Here is a 21355-nt window from a genome sequence, read left to right on the forward strand (position 1 = left end):
GGGCGCGGGAAGCTGGCGAGCGGGGAAGGCCACCGTGCACCCCTTTCGGTGGTGGTCCCAGCGGGAGGGCTCAGCGCTGCCAGGCCTTTGCCTGTGACGGGGCTGGGGGCGACCCGCACCGCCCACGCACACAGCTCCCACGCACACAGCTCCCACGCACACCCCCACGCACACAGGGCCCCTACACCTTTTCCCCCGAACACCCTCCCACACCGTCCCCTCACCCACCCCCAGAGCCCCTCCGGCACCGCCCGTCCCCGGGCCGGCTCCCCCCGCGCCGCCTCCCCCGCTCCGCCGGCGGCGGCGGCGCAGGAGCCCCCGGGCGGCCGCACAGGAGGCGCGCTCGGGCGCCGCCGCCGCCGCCGCCTCCCCGCCCCGCCGCCGCCGCCATGGCGGTGCGGAGCCGCGGCGCTTGGCGGCGGCTGCTGCTGCTGCTGCTCCTGGCCGGCTCCGCCGCCAGCCCGGCGGAGGAGGGCGGCGGGCGGCGGGAGGCGGGCGGCGGGGAGCACGGCGAGGAGGCGGCGCGGCCTCACCACGACTCCTCGTACGGCACCTTCGCCAGCGAGTTCTACGACCTGCGCTACCTCTCCGAGGAGGGTGCGGCGGCCGGGGGCAGGCGGCGGGGCCAGGCGGGGCGCGGCGGCCGGCGGGGCGAGTCCGGCGCCGGGGAGGGAGGGCCGGGCCGGGCGGTTGGTGGCGGCCCGGCGGCGGCGGCGGCGGCCGGGCGGGCAGGCGGCAGCGGCGGCGGCGTTCAGCACGAAGGCCAGCGCCCTCCGCCATCTTCCGCCCGCCGCCGCCCGGGCGGCCTCCAGCCCTGCCTCTCCGGGGCCGGGGCGGGGCCGGGACCGGGACCGGGACCGGGACGGGAGGGGAGCCCCGGGTGCCCTGCCCGACGGCCGGGCCCTTCGCAGGGTTGGCGCCTCGCTCCCCGCCGGGCTGCGGCGCAGCGGCACCCCCGGGCCCGGGGATCTCCCCCAGGCGGGGGCCGAGGCAGCCCACGCCGGGAGGCAGAGCCGGGGGCCGCGGGGCCGCGGCAGGAACCCGGGAGGGGTCCGAGCGTCCGGGCTCGGGCTCCGTCCCCGTCCCGCTGGAGCGGGGCCGGCCAGCGGTGGCTTGCCTTCCGAGGTGCAAACCCCCTCGTGAAAAGCTTTCCGGGCTGCTAACTTAAAAGGAGTCCTGGTTTTTGCAGTTTTCGAAATGCCATCTGATGTCCTGAGTGGTAAGGAACACAGTAGTCGTGGATTTTGGGGTGCTTTTTTCGAATTTACAAAAGGCAGAATGTTAGAACTCCAATTTTGTGGCTAGGCTGCATTGAAAACCGGTTGTTTGATGCATTTGAAAAAAAAGGAAGAAGTGAGAAGATAGGATGTCCTGTGACCAGTCTTTTGGTGATGGTCCGCTACAGGCTGCTGTGAAATTTTGCCAACTTAATACGTTTATGCCAAGTGATTTACCCAGGCCCGATGCGGTTAATGGAGGCTGTAATTTGCAGTTTACAGCACACGCTCTCTCTCTGTTGGCATTGTCAGAAATCTAGGAAAGCGAATCGGGGGTCCCAGATGCCTAAAGTTGTGTAGGTTAAACGTTTGTTTGCAGATGCTGTAGCTCACTGCAGTGTTTATTTCCTGTTCAATGAAGCACTTTCAGAGGACTTTCTAGTTTCACAGCTGGCACTTTGGTTTTCAGATGGCTAAGTAAAAGAACATCCTCTTAAAATATCTGTGTTCGTGCAACAGACACAAACTTCTGCAAGCCAAGACAGAAAAGGTCTGTTTGCAAATGTTTGCACTTTCTCTTTGGTGTACTATTGTACAGCAGACAGGGGATTGCTTGGAATCATTACTCTCATTGTCCGGCTCTTCTGGGTCTTCATTCACAAGTGATTGCAGGTCATAACTGCAGGCAATTCCCTGTTTTGATACTCTCTTACCTTTTATTGCAATGCGTGTTTTATTTTACTTCTTAATGGAGGATGTATTATAAGGTCCTTTTGGTATCCATTCCTACAGCTCTGAATCTGGTGCCCTGCCTTTATACTTAATACTGTCATTTATGGCTAAGGAGTCAGATTTAGTTCCCTTACGGATTTCCTGAGGGGACTAAGAGTGCACAAAGAGATAGCTGAGTGGAGATCCCTAATTGTTAGTTGACTGCACTACTCCGTGTTCCTGCTGCCTTGAGTTAACTTTTGCCCTCGGTGTAGCAAAGCCATGCTCCGGCATCCTTCTCCCTTCTTGATGAATGTAGGAAACCTGAGAAAATTTTTGTTTTCAGTTGTCAGTGTTACTTTGGTACCTGGATCCAGGACCATCTGAGCAAGGGATTGTGTATGTGACAAAGTAGTCCCTCATCTGAACAGCTCAGTTATCAGCAGACAAAGTAAATGCTATTGGAACCCTTTCTCTTTAGTATTATTGCTTTTTATTCCTTGTATTTTATTTAGTAATGATTTATTCTGATTATACAGGTTACCCTTTCCCTACTGCTCCTCCTGTGGATCCATTTGCAAAAATCAGAGTGGATGACTGTGGAAAAACCAAGGGATGCTTCAGGTCAGTCTGAGATAAAAGTGCAGATACCTTTATGTTTGCAAATGCTGACTAATTGCATTGGAGACTTTGGTAAATGTTCCATATTCATTTTAATAAACATTTATTATTTAAGAACATACTTTGTAGTTATGGACTGTATTATTTGAGGAAACTAGATTATTTAAGGATATACGTCATAGTTGTGGACCTACAGTTATTTCATGTTTCTTGTATTTTCATGAAGCACTTACAAAACCAGGGCTAGGAAGGTCAATAGAGTAATACTATGTGTAATTAATTGCTTGCCGTACTGTTTAAATACTATACATTCTTATACTAAAAGAGTAATAATTGCAAACAATTAATGGTACTTTGTGTGTAGCATAATATAATATGTTTTACTGCCATTATACCAAAATGCATTCTTTTAGTTTTTTCTTGCAGAAACGTAATTAAGTTCCATAGCAGGAAATTGGAAGGAAAAGTTACATATATTTCCAATTCCATTTAGGTATGGTAAACCTGGATGCAATGCGGAGACTTGTGACTACTTTCTAAGTTACCGTAGAATAGGAGCTGATGTTGAATTTGAGTTGAGTGCCGATACTGATGGCTGGGTGGCGGTGGGATTTTCCTCAGACAAGAAAATGGTGAGACATGTACAGTTCTTCATGTTGACAGTGTGCACACTTTTACATGCTAGGATATAAATGGTTTATATTTGGTCTGTCAGAAACAGAGCATATAAAGAAAAACTGACTTGCTGAAAACACAGCGCCGTTTGGCAGCCACCCTGGGAGCAGAAGCCAGGCCTACTGCCTCCCAGAAAACTGCCTCATCCTTCCTAACATGTCCTTTCTCTGAGAATTACAGCAGTATTTTGGTTCAGCTCTGAATGTTATTAGCTTTTTGCCTTTTTATTAGAAAAGCCCTCAGGGATAAGCCAATTCATGTGGAAATGTCCTGTCGCGCTTTATGTCAGTGTTACTTGGACAAAAGGCACATCAGAAACTAAATAGCAAATAATTTTATTCTTCAGTAAATCAGCTGACTTTCAGCGATATAAATATGGCTTTCACTGATAAACTTTGGAAATCTTTTTGCTTCTTTCATACCTGTGTGTTGTTTCAGGGAAGCCACAAATGTGTGACAAAATGACTCCTGCTAATTTAAACATACATAGTCTAGAAAGCAGTCTTGTTAAAATTTCTTCTTCTATCTCCCCTGGATTTTATTGGGTTTGGTTTTATGCTAATTCCTGTACTTACTTTTTCATTCAAAAGCTTCACTTTTCATTGTGTTTCAATGAGCAAAACAGGAGCGTGTACTGTGCAAACTTTAAAAAACCTGAGCAATAGACGACTTATGCAAAGATGTTTTGTTTGTCATCCTTGGTAAAATGTTTAGGATTAAAATGCAGTTCATAATGTAGGTGTTTGTATACAGAAACACTCCTGAGTATGTAAAACGATACTGAGCCTATGTCCTAAATCACAAGTCAGAGGACAGGACTGTTTCTTGTACAGTTGCAAGCAGTAGTCTGAAAAAATACAGAATTTAGATGTCCTGGGCTAGGACCCACAAAAATGAATGGGAAGACTTGTGCTGACTTAACAATGTTTTTATCAGACCCAAAATGAGAAATAGAAAGAAAATGTGAGGGCAGGTGGTGCTTTTCAGTCATTACTATATATGTTTTAATATGACACTGTAAATAAACACAATAAAGATGTCTTTTGTGTCATAAAGAACAGTTCACGTCACAAGAAACAGTTCATGTTTTTAATGTTGTGAGGAATAGCTTTACAGCCAAATTTTGGGAAGAGTTTAGATGCCTGGAAATGCAAGTACTCAACAGGGTTTTCAAAGCAGCTCAGCACCTTTGAGTATTTGGCCCCAAGCTACCAGAGATCTTGTTACCAGTTTGTAACTCTGGTATACCTGCAGTAGATCCCAGGGTCCCACTGCCTGCAGCTCTTCAGCCACTTGGAAAGTTACCTTTCGTCCCAGGCACGCCAAGCAGCATGTTAAGTCTCAGATTCTGGTAAGAAGAATAAAGTAAGTGTAAAGTAAAAGGTTTTGCTTCCACTTTTGCTGCATAGGTGATCTAATGCCCATCAGTCAGCTGGACTAAACCAGCTAGCATCTGTCTTCCCCTCTTGTTCCCCCTTTTTCATAACTTCCAGGATATTTTGGTGTCCTGGGATGCGCAGGCTCTAATGGTAAAATGACTCTGGGTCAAAACAGCTTAGCTGTGAGAAGTGGGCTGTGCTTTGGAGGCCCTAATCAAAATGGTGTGGCCTGGATAGGTACAGAAGTTCAGGAAAAAAACCTATTTTGTGTCCTCAATAGATTTTTTCTTTAAGTCCTGTGACCTATTTCTTTGTCTCAAATAACATTATGCTTTTCCACTTGCAGGCTTTTGTGCCTAGGCAGGATTTTGTAATGTCGTTCTGTTAATTGAGATTCAGAATGCTTTTTTCTTTCCTTTTTATTTTTTCCTATGTGAAAACAGCTTTATTTTTGCCTCTTTGTACTTAAGAATGATGCATTTGTGCTCAGATGTATAAAAATTAAACTTGGAAAGTAAGTTATGGAGAGCAAGGATAGGCTCAAGACAGAAGCTGGAAAGGTTGCATGCAGCAGCAAGGAGATGCAGAAACTGTTCAAGCATGTGTTTTACCTAGTTGTCCCCTTTTTCCCTCACTTTTGGCGCATCTTTTACAAATCCACGTAGCAATATTCCCAGAGAGCTGAAATGCACCCTTTTTCTCTCCTTTCCCTATAACAAAGAACTGAGAGATGATCATGCTAGCAAGCATCGTGTCTATCATCAGCATGACATATCAGAAAGATTAGTATTGGAGAAGAGGGCCTGTATTTAATATGGCACCAATACCTGTGGCAGTGGTGTTCAGTAAAATTCCGTTCATCCAACTTGCACAGTGTTTTAATGGTTCTTGATACCAAGGCTTCTATGAGATAGTACTCCTAAAATTAATGCTAATCTCTGAGTGATACAGTGCTCTACCACTTTGGCAGTGACCTTGAGTAACTGTTCTAGCAACTGGTTTAGTATTTCTACGAATGACCTCTACAAACAATTGTTGCACACTTCCTTCTGTCGTCTCTTTGCTTGATTGTAATGCTTGGTAGCTGTTTATGGTGCGTGAAGAAGCACACGTTGATTACTTTTTTCTTGTAGCTTATGGTGTTCCGTATTCTGTTACTACATCCTGAACATTTTTCATTTTCTTTTAAGAGAGATAAGAAGTGATGTTCCCTTAAGTGAACATGAGAAGAGATTAGAAAAGACAGACTGTAATTTATGCTATTATTTTCCCATATTTAGTAGATTCATCTCCTCTATTTTACTAAATTATATTGGTTTTCTGTCCATGATTTGATGCAGTGGATTTTGTACACATCAAGGATTCAAGACTGCCAGTTTTTGTGAAGCAGGATCCCAGAACTTCGCAAATTACGAAAGAAAACGGCCTTCCACTGATCAATTAATTGTGCCCTGTCAGGGTGATATCATGTCTTACAAATATGTTATATACGTTAGGTAAAATAACTCTTAGAAAGATCCAAAAGAGAATTCAGAGACAATAAGGGTAAGTAAATATTACGATCCAATTTGTGCTTTTCAATCTGAAGACACATGGTTAGGGCAACAAATAGTTGTGTATATATAACTTAGAAAGAAGGAATGAGAGCCCCAGGTCTTGATTAGTTTTTAATAATTAAAATTATATACATAAATGAGGAAATGCTTTGTGATACTTTTGTTTTCCTTCTACCAATATGTTTTTACTGTGTAGGGAGGAGATGATGTCATGGCTTGTGTTCATGATGATAACGGAAGAGTCCGAATACAGCACTTCTATAATGTCGGTCAGTGGGCTAAAGAAATCCAGAGAAATCCTGCTAGGGATGAAGAAGGGGTTTTTGAAAACAATCGTGTAACATGTCGATTCAAGCGTCCTGTATATGTTCCCCGAGAGGAAACCATCGTAGATCTGCACTTGAGTTGGTACTATCTGTTTGCTTGGGGTCCAGCAATTCAGGGTAAGTTGATTTCTGTGTTACCGACAGACCTGAGGTGCCAAAATTGATAAATGTCTTTCAATTACACTATTCTTACTAGACCCTCTTTTTTTTAATGAACTAAAATTCTGGCAGCATGAGGCTTAAAAACAGATAAAAAGGAAGACAAGATAACAGAGTCCTACATGCTGTGTTTTCTTGGCTATATAGTTATTGCCCCCACTCCCTGAAGCTAAATTTAGAAGAACTTCATAACTAGAAGTTCTGAATTCCTTGAAGGATATTTATTGTTTACTTGAATTTCATTTGTTTTATTCAGAAGTTTAATTTCAGAAAGCAGAGAAATGACCCTACTCACTGACAGTGTAATATTGCATGCTCCTGTAGGTTTGAAAATTACTTGGCTGTCTACCTGTTTCTTTGGTAGAGTTACAGAAAAAATGCATCTGACGTTATTTCTTTCTGCCCTTACCTGTTAAAGGTTCTATAACTCGTCATGATATAGACTCACCACCCGTATCAGAGCGTGTTGTCAGTATTTACAAGTATGAAGATATTTTCATGCCATCAGCTGCCTATCAGACCTTCTCTTCTCCATTCTGCTTGCTCCTCATTGTTGCACTGACCTTCTATTTGTTGATGGGAACCCCATGACCGATGGAAGATAGCAAGAATTTGTCTGTGGAAGTTTCTCAGGATGGACGGCTATACGGATGGACGATGCATTTTTCTATGGAAATTTATATCACACCACCATCCTCATCTAGCTGCTTTTGAACATAGTTAGCTTCTCAGGAGAATGAAATAACCATCTCCTTTGAGTGGCAGAGTGGTGACAAATCATTTAAGAATAATCAGTGACCACATAGGAGAATATTTTCAGTGTTGTGACTACTTGCTTAAAGAAAAGGAGACTTTTGTAAAATCAATGTGTGTGTGCGTGTGTGTGCGTGTTTATGTGTGTTTGGGAAGGGTGTCTGTATGTGTGTTTAGGCGAATTCAGTGATGGACATCTTATCAAATAACAAAATTGCCTTCCAAATTGCTCCCAAAAAGCAAATTTGGGAAAACATTATAATGCTGTTTGGTACTTCTGGAGCAGACAGCACAACTCCAAGTGCAGTTTCTGAACTTAAGATCCGGCTACTGACACAGCAGTATAAAACCTGCCCTTCAGTAATGGACAGTTCTCCCAATTTTTTTTTATATTTATCAAGGTTTACTTGCTCTGGTACTTTCCAAAACTAAACTTGCATAATCAAGCATTAACATGATTTTTTTTTTTCAATGGAAAAGAGGCGATGAATGTCTTTATAATAAGTGTTTCAACAGCCTTCTTGAAAGAAATGACTACTTCTTTTATGAGTGAGATATAAAGTTATTTAAACAAGGGGAAGGGAGAATACAGTAATGTAAATTCTCCATATATAGGAAAAACAGGTGTAAAACATACAGAATATAGAAGTTCCCAACAAGCCATAGGACGTCCTCCCAATAGACTAAATAAATTTTTCTCTTTTTATGAAAAAAAACCAGTTTGCTGAAATGTAAATACATTTTTAAGCAGTTGTGTAGTAGTATGAAGTAGTCTGTTTTTCTGTGTTGTATGCTTGTATATCCTGTTCATGTTAAAGATTAATATGGGCGGCTGGTGTTAACTTACAAAGAAATGGAAATATAATTGAGATTATTTGTAAGGAAAGATAGGGATTAATAAGAAGAGCAGTATCTTTAGTTTCATTAAACTATTGCTAAAATGTAGTTACTGTGGAAAAAGATGAGCTAAAGAGGAAATACATTAGATTTTTTTATCACCAATAAATATTACAAAGATGAATGTTAAATATGACAGAAATGGAAAGTGTCAAAATGTATTTATGAGCTACAGAATATTATGAAAAACTTTTGAGTTCTTGTGGAGAACTTCCGTTCTTCACGTAATAGGAAATGTATGACACATGTCTACATGTAGCAGTCAAATGTGCTTAGATAAGTTTGCTCATTCACTTCCCAACTTGCATTAACATTCTATTTAAATAGAATTAAAATGTAAATTGTGTGAAAGCTCTATCTAATGTGGTACACTTGAGGACTCTGTAACATAGGATCTGGTAAAGTATGTGATAGACCTCCTTTCTATTCTCATTGCTGCATAGAGTGTAAAAAGATTAATTAGCTTTGCTGGGTTTGCATCATTATTCACAGACTGAAGTTTGTAGACTAATTTTTTTTAGGCTCAGCATTCTTCAAACTTATGCTTAAAGTATATGAATTAGATTGAAAATGAATTTATCTCTATCATCACAAACACTTTATCTCTATTTCAAAAGAAAGACTGCTTAGTAATATATATTTTCATTGATGCCTTTAAGGATTTGTTCACTTAAAATTACTGGACTAGAGTTCAGGAGGGGGAAGAGAAATTCAGAATGAAGTGAACTTTAAAAGTGCACATAGTAGTTTTATTTAGTATAAATTACTTCTCTCAAGTTGGATAACCTACTCATTATCTGATAAAATATATAGTGGAGACCACCCAATAAGGAAGGTCTGCTTTGGTCCCCAACGGCTGTAAAATTTAGCCTTAAGATTGGCTGAAGCAGATAGCTGAAGCCTGGATAATAAGTTTTATATTCAGCAACCAGGTAAAGTGGAGAAATCATTAGGGCAAATTCTTTCTCCTTTGTGCTAATTTGTAGGCAGCTGAGATAGTGCAGTTCCTTCTCAGAACTATTTAAAGTAGCCTCAGGGTTGCTTTAGTTTATGGCCTTGTATTTACTATTTTAGTTTCAGGCATTTATCTGATTACCCACTAAAGGGCTAATCTAATAACTGAAAGGTACTGCAGTAGGATAGAAACCCATTTTGGCTCCTCTTTTCTTCTTTAATACAGTGCTGGATTTAGGATAGCCTGGCTGGACCTGAGCACAGAGGTATGTTAAAGATGACAATAATAATACCAAGGTAAAAGTGCAACACCTGTAGAGCTGCTTTCCACTTACATGGAGTCAGACGTGTTTAAAGTTCAGGCTCTAAAGCAACAGCGAATTCAGAGCAGCAGCAGAGCTGCTTAAGGATATGTCTGTTGCAAAGTATAAACTGCTTCAGTCTTCAGCTGTACCCATCTTCTCAATTAGGGTAAAAAAAATACTTTTTTTTTTTCTTCCCCCAGTTTACTTGTCAGTGTGCTGTCTGGTGGTTTTGTCATTGTATTTTTCTCTTGTGGAAGCATTAGCAGAAATGTGCATGTCTATAAAAACTTTCACCCAAGCTTCAAAGTACTTAATTAGCACTAATCAAGTATTTCTAATCAAATGGGTGGAAATAAAAGGCCGCAACAAGCAGCAAAACAATTTATTCTTTGGCATTTCAACTGATGGTTGAGTTTAGCACTGAGTTTGTCTGAGAGTTGCTCTTCAGAGTGGGAAAAGCAGGAATATGAGATTCAAGTTGACAAACAAAGAAGGTACAAGTGCTTACAAATTACTAGTTGGGAAGAAACATGAGAAGAAAAAGGCCATAAGAAATGAAAAGGCTTTAACTCGGTGGTATTTAACTTTGTATGATACTTGGTAAGTCTTAACATTTGAGTGGGCATAGTAACTTGTCATGGAAGGTATTTTGGTTTTCATGTGGTTTTTTTTTTTTTCCTTTTTAATATTTAAAAGTAGGATTGATCCCTGTTATACAAAGTTACTACAAAGTAACTTTCTTGAAAGTAATTTTTAAGTGATTATGGCATTTCTAATAGTTTTTTTGATTTTTCTAATTAACAGGTACCAACACAAACTAGAGGAAAAGGAGGCAGACATGTCCTTCTCCAAATCAAATAATTTTTAGTTTATTTACGGTGACTACTAGCAAGCAGCTGTTAAAGAACACCTTTCCAAAGTGCTTTTATTTTGAGAATTACTTGCTGCAGGGTGACGTAATACAGAGGCATAGAGTTTAGAAAGTGCATGTTTAGACTATGATGTCCTTTGGAAATTTAACTTTGATTATTAATTAGAAAGATAGGACTGGCAAAGACCATAAGGCATTAATTAACGTCCTTGAATACGTTCTGTCCATGCAGAACAAAATTTGGTTATGACCATTGCTTGTTATATTAACCATGTTATCACCCTCTGCTCTCTCTGTCCATCTTATCTAGAATGTTTTATAGTTAAAGTTTGTAAGTTAGTTGGAAGATAAATCAGCTGCTTATATTTGTGGCAGTGCCTGTTGCAAAGGGACCTTGTTTTCTGACTGTCGTGTTTGACTGGTACCCTGCTACAAATAATAAGATAGGCCTGAAATGACATTAATAAGAAGTAGGATAGGAAAGAGAGAAAAATAAATGGAGAAGACAGACTTTCAGAAAGTAATTTTTTTCTTCACTGGAATCAAATGACTATGTATATTTTTACATATAGGTGAGATACTCATAGATGCTAATTGATTCCCCCCAAAAAAGCCTAGCTGATTTGATAATGTCATTGGATACAGGGCGATGCTTTCTTCAAAATTCTATTACTATAAGGGAAATACTCTGGTTTTCAAAGAGAACATATTGATCAGAAAAGTTTGAAATCCCTCTGTGGCCTTCTTGTCCTTCTTGATTGGTTTTGCAATATTTGGATAGCAAGAAAATAAACGCTTGTGGCCTCCCTAATCTGAGGAAACTCCCAGACTGGATTAAAAACTGTCAAAGCTGTGTTTGGCACTGACTTTTCCAGTCTTCAGCACAGGGATTAGAGAATGACTGGAGCATGGTGTACATCAGCAAGCCACCTAGGCAGCAGTCTTGAAGCTTGCTTGGGGCACCGTAGCCTGGGTCTGAACCAAGAAGAGCCCTGCAACTGCCTCCGTGTACTCAACGGCTACTGCGAAATGGAAGTAACAAACAACACGACCCATCCTACACCAAATCGCTTAAATATGCGTATCTTCTTTTCCCAAACTGTGAATGGTGTTCTTACTGTGAGTGTTAATGTCTAGCCTTCCTCCAAAAAGTATCGTGCTCCTTGTCACTAGCCTATGTCCTGTCCCCGTTTCCACAGATGCCTTACGCTATTTAGTGAGATGATCCTGAGAAGTCTTTGCCCAGCTCTGAAGAGGAGTTAGTGGGTAAGGAGGACTGAGACACAGCTATCTTCATGATTACCCAGGTCACAATTAGAAATTTGTGTCATTGATGATACTCCAGTTATCTGTAAGTAAATGACTGCTATAAGTTTAAGGGAAGACGCAGGGCTCCCTATTTTTTGTCTGTCTTCTCCTTACTTTCCCATCCATCCAGTGCATCAGACACCTATAAAGAAGCAAATTATTCTCCTTCTAGAGAACAGACCGTCTGTCTGGTCTTTCTGATCCCTTCTGGTTCCACTGGAAGTTTGCACCATGCTGTACTCTAGAGGCAGAATTAAAGCTTATATACAAACATCATAACTTTTATCAGCATTTAAATTGCATTTTGTGACTCCTTGGTTTGACATGCTGATGTGTAGCAGGTGTACTTCCCCTGCCCCCCCCCCCCCTTTTTTTTTTAACATCTCCAGATAGTTTCCCCAAAGAAAAGTATTTGGTAATAGCTTTAGGAGAAGGAAATGTGTATTTCACAGAATTACAAAAGGTCTAATATCACTTATTTTCAGAGATATCTATTGTGCGAGTGCTAGTATTTCATACGAAGTATAACTTTGTATAGAGCCTTAGATTTATGATGGAAGTGGAAACGCTTTAAATATTACAGTTGTTTCGGTGCTTCATGGAGCTGTTTATGTGTAAAACCTGCATGAATTGGCATCCTCTCCTTCAACCCTGACTCCGCAGCGTGTAATGAACGGGCGAAGCAGTCTGCTTGAATGCTACAGAGTGAGGCATTGGTGACCTCAAACAGTTTGGGATAGAAGAGTGGAGAGACTGGTAGTAAGGCTGAATGGCAAGGAAGGACTAATGGTTTTGGCATACTTCCTATTGTTCCATGAGTTTACATGTGGCAGAGCACGTCTGGCACTTTTAACTGCAAGCAAATATTACTCAGTGTGAATAGAAGGAGCAGAGTCTGACTTTAATGAGAATTTAGCTTTTATGCAGGTCCTAGCTGTGTAAGGGCTGATGTGGGCACAAGGTCAGACTGTGCCTCAAGATGTGTACTCCCATGAAACTCCAAGGTAAGAGCTAGAGGCTTGATCTTGCCTTTGGAGGTATGAAAACCTGTCAAGACCCTGTACACAGTAGTGACAGTCGGCTGCTGTGTATGTAGCTGCTCACTGGCCATTTACCTACTCACAAAATACTGCTGCAGCAGTTGGAGTATCAAAAGATGGAGGCTGTACGTCTTTTCTTAATAGCTTCCACTGTACATTGTCTATTTCCCTAATTAAAATTTCATTATCAGTATTTCTGTAGCGGTGTGTTAGGGCCTAATGCAGCTTTCCCACAGCCTGCCCAGCACAGATACAAATCTAACTTGAAGGTTTTAAAGAAAAATCTTAATTTCCTGAGTACAAAAATTAATCAAAAGAAAATAATTTATTGACCATATGTCAACTTTTCACCACATCTTTTTTTTTTTTTGTATCTAGTTATTTCTGTGCAATTTATATGTCGAGGTATCTGATTTTTACAGGCACAGAGTAAGATCTAGGTAAACCTTCCTTTTCTAAACCTGTTTTATTAGTATGAAAGAATCACTTGGGTAACTTCCCTTTTTTTTTTTTTTTTTTTTTTAATTTTTACAGTGGGTTTGGTAAAATTCTGTATGCTTGAACTTGGTTATTTAACTTACCTAATTTGGGCTCAGATAGTGAGGCAAAAACTGTAATTTCGAAATGTCAAGGACGTATGCAGCTTGTGGAGCTGATAGGTGTGAAAAGGCTGACTGAAAAGATGTTACTTGCTTTGAAAAGCTGTGATTTGAATTGGCAATAGCAATGAATCTGCTGTAAGGAAAGGGGTAGATTTTTTTTTTCCTTGGATTGCTTAAGTAGTTTGAATTGCACTCATAGACTCAGAATATCTCAAGTTGGAAGAGACCCATAAGGATCATTGAGTCCAAATCCCTGCTCCTCACAGGACTACCTAAAATTAAACCATATGACTTAAGAGAGTCATCCAGACGCTCTTTGAACTCTGAGAGGCTTGGTGCCGTGACCACTTCCCTGGGGAGCCTGTTCCAGTGACCGACCACCCTCAGTGAAGAACCTTTCCCTAATGTCCAGTCTGAACTTCCCCTGACGCAGCTGCATTAGTCATTCACAGCTGTTGCTTTTGCCCTACTTCTGTGTTTCTTATCTAAGTAGGAATGTTCTTTCAAACCGACGTGAGGTTGGAATACGTGCAGGACTTCACAGCCCGTATTTTAGAACAGCTGCTGCTCCGTATAGGCTCGTTTTGATCTGCCATTAGAGGCTATTTAGGGATGTCCTTACAAGGTGAACTTTTATATGGCGCTCTTAAGAAACTTTCTGTAAAGGGTGCTGTGCTTTTTATAGACTAGAGTGTTACAGAATTACCTGGTAGCAGTACTTTTCTGAGCTGTTCCTAAATGATACTCAAATTCATGTTTACATTTTTAAAGAAGTTATTGGATTTTTCAGAAGTGCCAAGTAGCTGCAAATCTCTTATGGCTCCAATGCTTACTCAGGGCAGTGAACATTTTATGGCAACTAGTGATTGCAACGCATTGCCTAATTTAGTTTCACATCTCTCTCTCAAGCTTGACATCATTCAGTTCAATTTCACAAGATGGTATTAGTGGAAGACTAAATAAAGGAACAATTCACTTAGGTTGTGTGCCAAAGAATAAAAATGTTCTTGCTGATTTTTCACAACAGTGATCTGCAAAGTTTAGATTAATGAAAAATATTCTTCCCAGAATTAATATTTAGGCAATGTAATTTTGCTGAAGATATTTGTGTGTGTGTGTGTAAGTCTGAGAATTATAAAAGAGTTTAAAAACAAAAGGCTAGACTCTGCTTTGGAGACAAAGACAAAACACAGAATCCTACATGTTCCCTGACTCCTAGCTGATTTTTGGGAGGCAGAATGATCCAGAAGAATATATAGAAATGTGAGATGTTACCTGCTCGGGTATTATGTTTGCAGTTTTTATATACTAACCTTCTGTCACCTTCTTTGGTACAAAAATTAGCCTCACATTAGTCTTTTTACAGTATTATTTTCATCTTTTTTCCAGACAAGATGAAATGAGGATAAGCTCAGTAAGTCAAGAAAATATTGTCATATAGAGTATTAGGATAATAGGAAAGGAAGCACAGATGCCATATTTAAATCTAGGAGGAAAAAAATCTTATTATTTAAGCCCAAAATATGATATCTGCTTCTGACACATTGGGCTGATGACATATAAAGCAATGATTTCTTTTTCAGTTTTTCACAGTTGGTGATATGAAACCAGTGATAAACATTGAAACAGAAAAAACTGCCACAACAGATTTTCTCTAAAGCTGGAAGTATCATTCAAGTCTTGACACGGAGTCGAAGAAGAAATTCCAAACCTATTAACTCATTAGAAAAATGAAATGGTGGGACCCTGATACTTGTGTGTGATGTCCCCAGCCTTCATTTAGACATATGTTTTGTTAGCATATTTGAAGCATCATGAGTTCTGTTTAGGTTAAGACAGATGCCTTGTATGCCTTGGTATTTCTGATTAATATATCCTGAGGTCTGGTTTGCTTTAACCTCTTTGCAAGTAAGCAGGCTGTCGTAACTATGTTAACTCTTGCTACTAGTTTTGTATTACATGAAGTGTAATGGTTGAACCTGAAATGTCATCTCTACCTTTTGACTTTGTTCAGCGTTCTCAAGACTAATACATAGATAAAAACATACAAATAAGCAACTTGTAACTATAGTGTTACGTGGTGTTCTGCATTCTTTATGCTAGGCTCCGTTCTGTATGCCACTACCCAGCATCCACGTGAAGTCAATGAGCACTTGGTCAGCTAGGAGCGCAGAACTGGGGTTTTGTAGTCCAGCAGTAATCATCAAACTTATTTGTATTTATGCACTAGTCTTTTCAGAAAAATAACACGGAATGAATACATAATGAAATTATGGTGACCTACAGGACTACTTTACAATCAGTGCATGCCCTAAAATATTGCTTTGTAACATCTGTTTTATACTAAATGTTGGTGTTCAAGTGAGCCTTGTTAGCTATTTGACAGTGACAGACAACAATATTTATAAACCTGTTACAATAAATGCCTTTTTAGTCTAAGAAAATGTGTGGTGTGGCATTTATAAAAGGGAAAAAAGGGGCCTCTGTGAGGCTAAAGAAGTCTCTGCTGCTGCCCGGTGTTAACAATTCCTTCCTGTGCCATGGGCTTGAATTTATTACACTCAGTAATCCATTTAAGTCAGTGAGGCTGGTCACAGTAGCAAATTAACAGATGTGGGGGACTACATTTTTTTTCATTTTCACCATCAGAATCACAGTGAAGTTGTAAATAAATGTAATAATCTGTGTTTTAACAAAGTATGAACCCAATTGTCACCTACTATAAGTAAGTAGAATGTAGAGGTTCCTGTGGTGATCTCTATGCTGTGTTTTTGTGACCTATTTGATGCAACTGTAATCAAGTTGCCAATATTACAAATTTGGGTGTTCTTTATCTACTGTCATTGCTGCCCTATTGCTTGGCCAGACAGAGCAGCTCCTGAAGCACTCGGAACAGGCTTTTGCAGAAAAGAAGAAAATGAAATTATATTAGAGACGCAACAGAGAGGAGGAAGTCCCGTGATACTCAGCAAGCAAAAGCAGCTGTAGAAGTCTCTCAAACAGGGATGCTTCAATTTCTGAGATCTCTCAGGTTTGAGCAGGAATTTTAGCTCCTTGCTGGTGGACTGAGAAGAAGAGTTGGCTCAAGACACCAAGAAATTTATTGCTTTTACACGGTGTGCTCTGTTTATTGTGTTTGTAGTATTGCTACCCTGTAGTTGCAGGCTGCAAGAAAGGATGGATCTCATGTGTCAGCTACTTGTGCACTATCCAAGCGATCATGATCAACAAAGCCCTTAAATACACTCAGCAGAGGGTCTTAAATTATATTCTGTTTGTCTTGTGCTGTGTAACATTTGATGGATTGGTAATGTATTTTGTCAGAAACCTGATGAGGCCAAAAAATTCTTCTGTGACTCAGCTCTCTGTATATCCAACTCTTGTTCCATGCGTGCAGCTACCATGTGGGCTAACACTGCAAGATAGTGCTCTGGATTTTGTTCATCCCAAGGTCTTCCTGGTGCTGTTTTGCATGCTGGTCCACTGAGCGAACATCTTTGTGTCGGTGCTATTGACTGCTCTGCCTTATGACCATGCATTTCATTCCCCTTGTTAACTGAACAAGAGTCATAGTCTTCTACGTGAATCATTCAAGTATAGCACTGCTGATAATACCATACACTTTAACTGAAATATTGAACAAAGTTGTTTCTGCAATAAAGTCAGTCACTGCTATAATCACTGTATACAACCAGAGCTGGTGTTCCCAAGAGCTGGTTTTCATTTTCTTTTTACCACTATTTTGTAAATGACATATAATTTGGAGTCATCTCATTTTAGCAGTTGATCTGCATAAAAGATTAACTTTTTTCTTTAGCCCAAAATACAAAGGTATGTGCTGATGACCTAAAGACACAAAGTTTATATCATAATAACGAACTTCAAAGATTACATATTTTTTTTTCTTTGGTCCTGCTACTATTGAAACTATAGTAGTTTACGTTGAGTATTTTTCATTCATCTGAAGATGATTTACTTTGTCATTAAACTGAGGTGAATTAATGAAGTGAGATTAACCTCAACTGAATGTTCACAAATGTTCAGTAACACAGGTTAAAAAACAAACAAGAAGTCTCTCAAGCAGGGATAGAGTTATTTTCTAAATACACAGGCCAGTGCTGACACCTTGTGGCTTCATTACTGAGTTATTTCATAGTTTCCTGTGGCTATTTCAGGTATAAATCATGATTAACTTGCTGTTGCCAGCGTTGTCTGTCTCCTCTGCTTCATGGCCACCTCAGTACCCAGTATTTTGGTATCGCGTGTAAGACAGCTTGTAACTTTGGGCTGTGTTGACTGCACATGGAGTGAATAAGAACTAGGGGTGTCGGGGCTCTCTTGAAGGGGACTCAGAAAGCTCCAGTTCAGTGCACAAAATCATGGGTGCTAGTGCAGCAGCAGACAGAAGTTACAAGCTTCTCTCTTACTAGTTAATACCTCATTTTATATTTCCCTCTACATAGGAGAGTGCCAAGGACTATCAATATTTACCACGTGTAGTTTTAGGCACATACATGTTTTCTACGTTGACACAAAAGCATTTCTTTGCTGCCCTCTTGACCCTTGAAGAATTACTAATAGCAAAAATACATCCAAAGGGACTGTTGGAGAATTTCTGGTAGTATAGGACCCTGAGGTGCACTACTTATCTATGGCCATAAAAATGCCTAAACCACAATGTATCAGTGCAATTTATACCTAAATGGGCATCTCATCTAAAATCACATAACATTTCAAATCTTAAACAAAACCAGCTGTTAAGGCTGCAGTCGCTGTTTGAAATCTGTTGTGGAATTAAGTTTTCAGAGCTTGAGGCGTGTCTTGTGAAGATCACACATCCTCCCTCAGCTGTCCCCTCAGAGACTGTTTTCTGATGTTTATGTTCATGTCCCTGTTAAGTGTTCATGTTGTGGTAATACATGAGTTAGTTAGAAATCTTTATTTTATTGCATTGTGGGTGTCCTGGTTTTGGCTGGGACAGTGGGTTTATTGGTTTTTAAAAAAAAAATTTCTGCTATGTTTAGTTGTTTATAATGAATAGTGAAACACAGAACTGGAAAGGAAAGGTTTTCTACAGTAGGGACCAAATGCTCAGCTTATGTAAACCAATATTTATAGCTTCACTCAAGTCAAAGAGGTGACATTAATTTCTATTCCTGAAGAACAAGACTGCCTGAGTCTGTTAAGAAAAATCAAAGGAATAAGGATGTGCCTATAAAGATTTGATTTGCTGGCATCTCTGCTTATCTAACAGAAGATTTGTACCCTCAAATCCCCCCCCTGTGTAAACCTTAATCGACACTTGCTAATTGAACTTTAACGCAATAAATGTATTATAATGAGCCATTAGAGTCTCTTTTTTGGCATGCTTCCTCCTCTCTGCAGAAACTGAAGAGAAAAGGTTCGGGTAGCGATGCAGGCTTGTTACTTGTTTGAACATCCTGCTAGGAGGCAGATCTACCTGATCAAAGAGCAGTGAGTGACAGTATCGTTTTAAGGTGCAATAAAAGCTTCTCATATGGACAACTGCTTGTAATGCCTCATCACCATCAGGATCAAACGAGGTACCTGTAGGTCTATAAATGCCTGCCCTACATGAAATTAAAGCACTTTGTCGAACCTACACATATTCTGTTCAGCAAAGGAAAACAAGGAGCTGCAGGAGCCAAGAGGGACTTTATAAGCACGAACGGGTGTGTAACTGGCAGGAAAGGCTTTGCAGCATGGAAAAGTCAGGACTGCAGTGCAAAAGCTCTAGGAAACTGGCTGGGCCCAGCCCCACCTACAGCTGTAGGATGCAACACGGTTACAAGAAGTGTGTGGAAAAACCTCCACCTTTCCTCCTTGGGATGATGATAGGGATAGGTCTCAGCTATAGTCTGTTGTCGTCGTATTGCTCTGCCTTCAAAAGCTGGGCTATGAACAGTTGTATTCCCACTTTACAAGTTAAAAACAATTGTGCTCAAGGTAATTTCAGCTTTTAGACATCTGCATCATGCAAGAAATGCTCCACCAGGGTCCTGTTGGACAGATCTACCATGACGTTACATAATGTTAAACTTGCATGTAAATCCTAAAAAGTAAAAAAAAAAAAAAAAAGGAAAAAAATCAAGTTCCCATATCTATGCACTTTTAAATGTTCAGAGGTATACAACCTCTGTAATATGTTGCAGAGGATATGCTGCATCTCTCATTCAGAAGAAAGAGGAAGATGCCTCTGAGGGTTTTATGGTAGCATTACCAATAGCTTTAGTACCTGCTGAAGGGTTGTGCTAAGCTGTGAAAGGAAAACCAAGTAGCACAGTGCCAGCACTGAGCTAGTTCAAATGTTGTGGATTCCAGCTCTCACAAAACTTGCTCAGACCAAGCATATTTATTACAGAGGCATTTAGACCCCCTGTAAAATGTTGGCTGTCACCCTTGTGCATGGACACAGAGGTCTGGTGTATGCCAGATGCAGGTAATTAGCTCCTCCCTCGATTATTTGCAAAAAACATTTGATGCAAGACAATGTCACAAATGTCAGGTCTAAAAAACCAGGCAGAACAACTACTTTTTCAGTGGGCCTAATTCCCAATAAAAGCACAGATGCTTCCTTGTTAAATCATTTGATGCCAGAACACGTTCAGACAAGACAAAATTCTCCCGCTGGTCTAACCAGTCTTGCTCTCCACCTTGCGATGACACTGCAAATTTCCAAATATTTTCTGCTTCCAGAGACTAAAGCAGCAGTAGGGACGGGAGAGACGGAGCTGCGACAGGGCAGCGCTGCTGGGATGGGGACAGGGACGTGAAGCAAGCTGCTGGGCTCTTTCAAGCTCCAGCCCTGGGCAGTCGTCTTCAGCAAAAGTAACGAAGGCGCTGGGAAGCCTCGGCCCGCACTTCGCGGTAACCGAAGCGGGAAGGACGGGACAGAGGACCTCCAGGACACTCCCTCGCCGCTCCGGCAGGCCCTGCCGGGGGGGGAGCGCGGCCGCCGGCTCTCCCGGAGCAGAACTACATTTCCCAGCACCCTTCCCCGCCGGCAACTCCCCTTCCCCGCCGGGCTGGGCGCACGCCCGTGCCCGGAGCAGCGCGGCGGCACTACAGCCCCCGGCAGCCCCGGCCGCCCCTCCGCGCCCTCGCCTGTGGCGGCGGCAGCTGCGCGTCGTCCCCTGGCAGCGGCGGCCGTGCCCAGCGCTGCGCGGGAGGGGGCGGGCGCCATGGCTGACAGCGGAGAGCCCCCAGCGGCTTCGGCCGCGGCCCCTCCGGGCTCGCCGGCGCAGAAGCGGCGGCCGGGCGGCTCCCCCAGCGCGGGTGCCGCCGGGGCGGAGGGCGCGGCGGCGGCGGCCATGCCGCGGCTGCCGCTGGGCGGCCCGGGCGGGGCGGCGGGGATGTCGCTGCCGCGGCTGGAGAAGCCGATCAAGCAGGCCTTCTACAACACCGGGGCGCTGCTGTTCGCGGGGCTGTGCTGCGGCGCTGCCGTCCTGGTCTACTTCATCCTGGAGGCCTTCCTGCGGCCGCTGCTCTGGGCTGTGCTCTGCGGCACCTTCCTGCACCCCTTCAAGAGCTCCCTGACGGCGCTGGGCCGCCGCTGGCTCGGTCGCCTGCACCGCTCCCGCACGCCCGTCCTGCTGGCCGCCCTCCTCCTCCCCATCTGCTTCGCCAACTACGGGGTGGAGGCGCTGGGCGAGCAGGTGCTGCGGCGGCGGCGGCTCCTGCTGCTCCTGGGCGCCGGGGGGCCGCTGCTCTACGGGCTCTACTGCCTGGGCAGCTCTCTGGGCGTGCAGGTGCTGCTGGCCCACGCCGCCTGCCTCATCTGCCAGGGGCTGGACTACTTCAGCAGCCAGTGGGTGAGTGCCCGCCTCGGGCGGGAAGGGGCTTCGGGGTCGGCCGAGTTCCCCGGGGCGGGGGGGGGGGAGGCGCGGCGAGCTCCGGTTTCCCCCTCCCCGCCTCGGAGGTGCGCGGCCCACCGGGGAGGGGTGGGACGGGGCCCTCGCCT

The 21355-nt window shown here is 42.7% G+C and overlaps 2 protein-coding genes across 2 annotated transcripts in view; both read left to right on the plus strand.

Annotated features, from left to right (window-relative positions):
• Positions 1-389: 389 nt before the first annotated feature.
• On the plus strand, positions 390-7235 carry FRRS1L (ferric chelate reductase 1 like). The gene is made up of 5 exons (XM_050892695.1): positions 390-597; positions 2468-2552; positions 3043-3181; positions 6356-6602; positions 7063-7235. Exons 1-5 carry the CDS (start codon positions 390-392, stop codon positions 7233-7235), a joined length of 852 nt encoding a protein of 283 aa, XP_050748652.1.
• A 13341-nt stretch (positions 7236-20576) lies between these two features.
• TMEM245 (transmembrane protein 245) overlaps positions 20577-21355 on the plus strand; it is an 86005-nt gene continuing 85226 nt past the window's right edge. The window contains exon 1 of the mRNA XM_050892749.1: positions 20577-21206. Within this exon, the coding sequence (XP_050748706.1) occupies positions 20577-21206 (630 nt within the window). The remainder of the gene's footprint in view (positions 21207-21355) is intronic.

This window comes from Gymnogyps californianus, chromosome 2 (assembly GCF_018139145.2).
Source record: "Gymnogyps californianus isolate 813 chromosome 2, ASM1813914v2, whole genome shotgun sequence".
Lineage (NCBI taxonomy): Eukaryota > Metazoa > Chordata > Aves > Accipitriformes > Cathartidae > Gymnogyps > Gymnogyps californianus.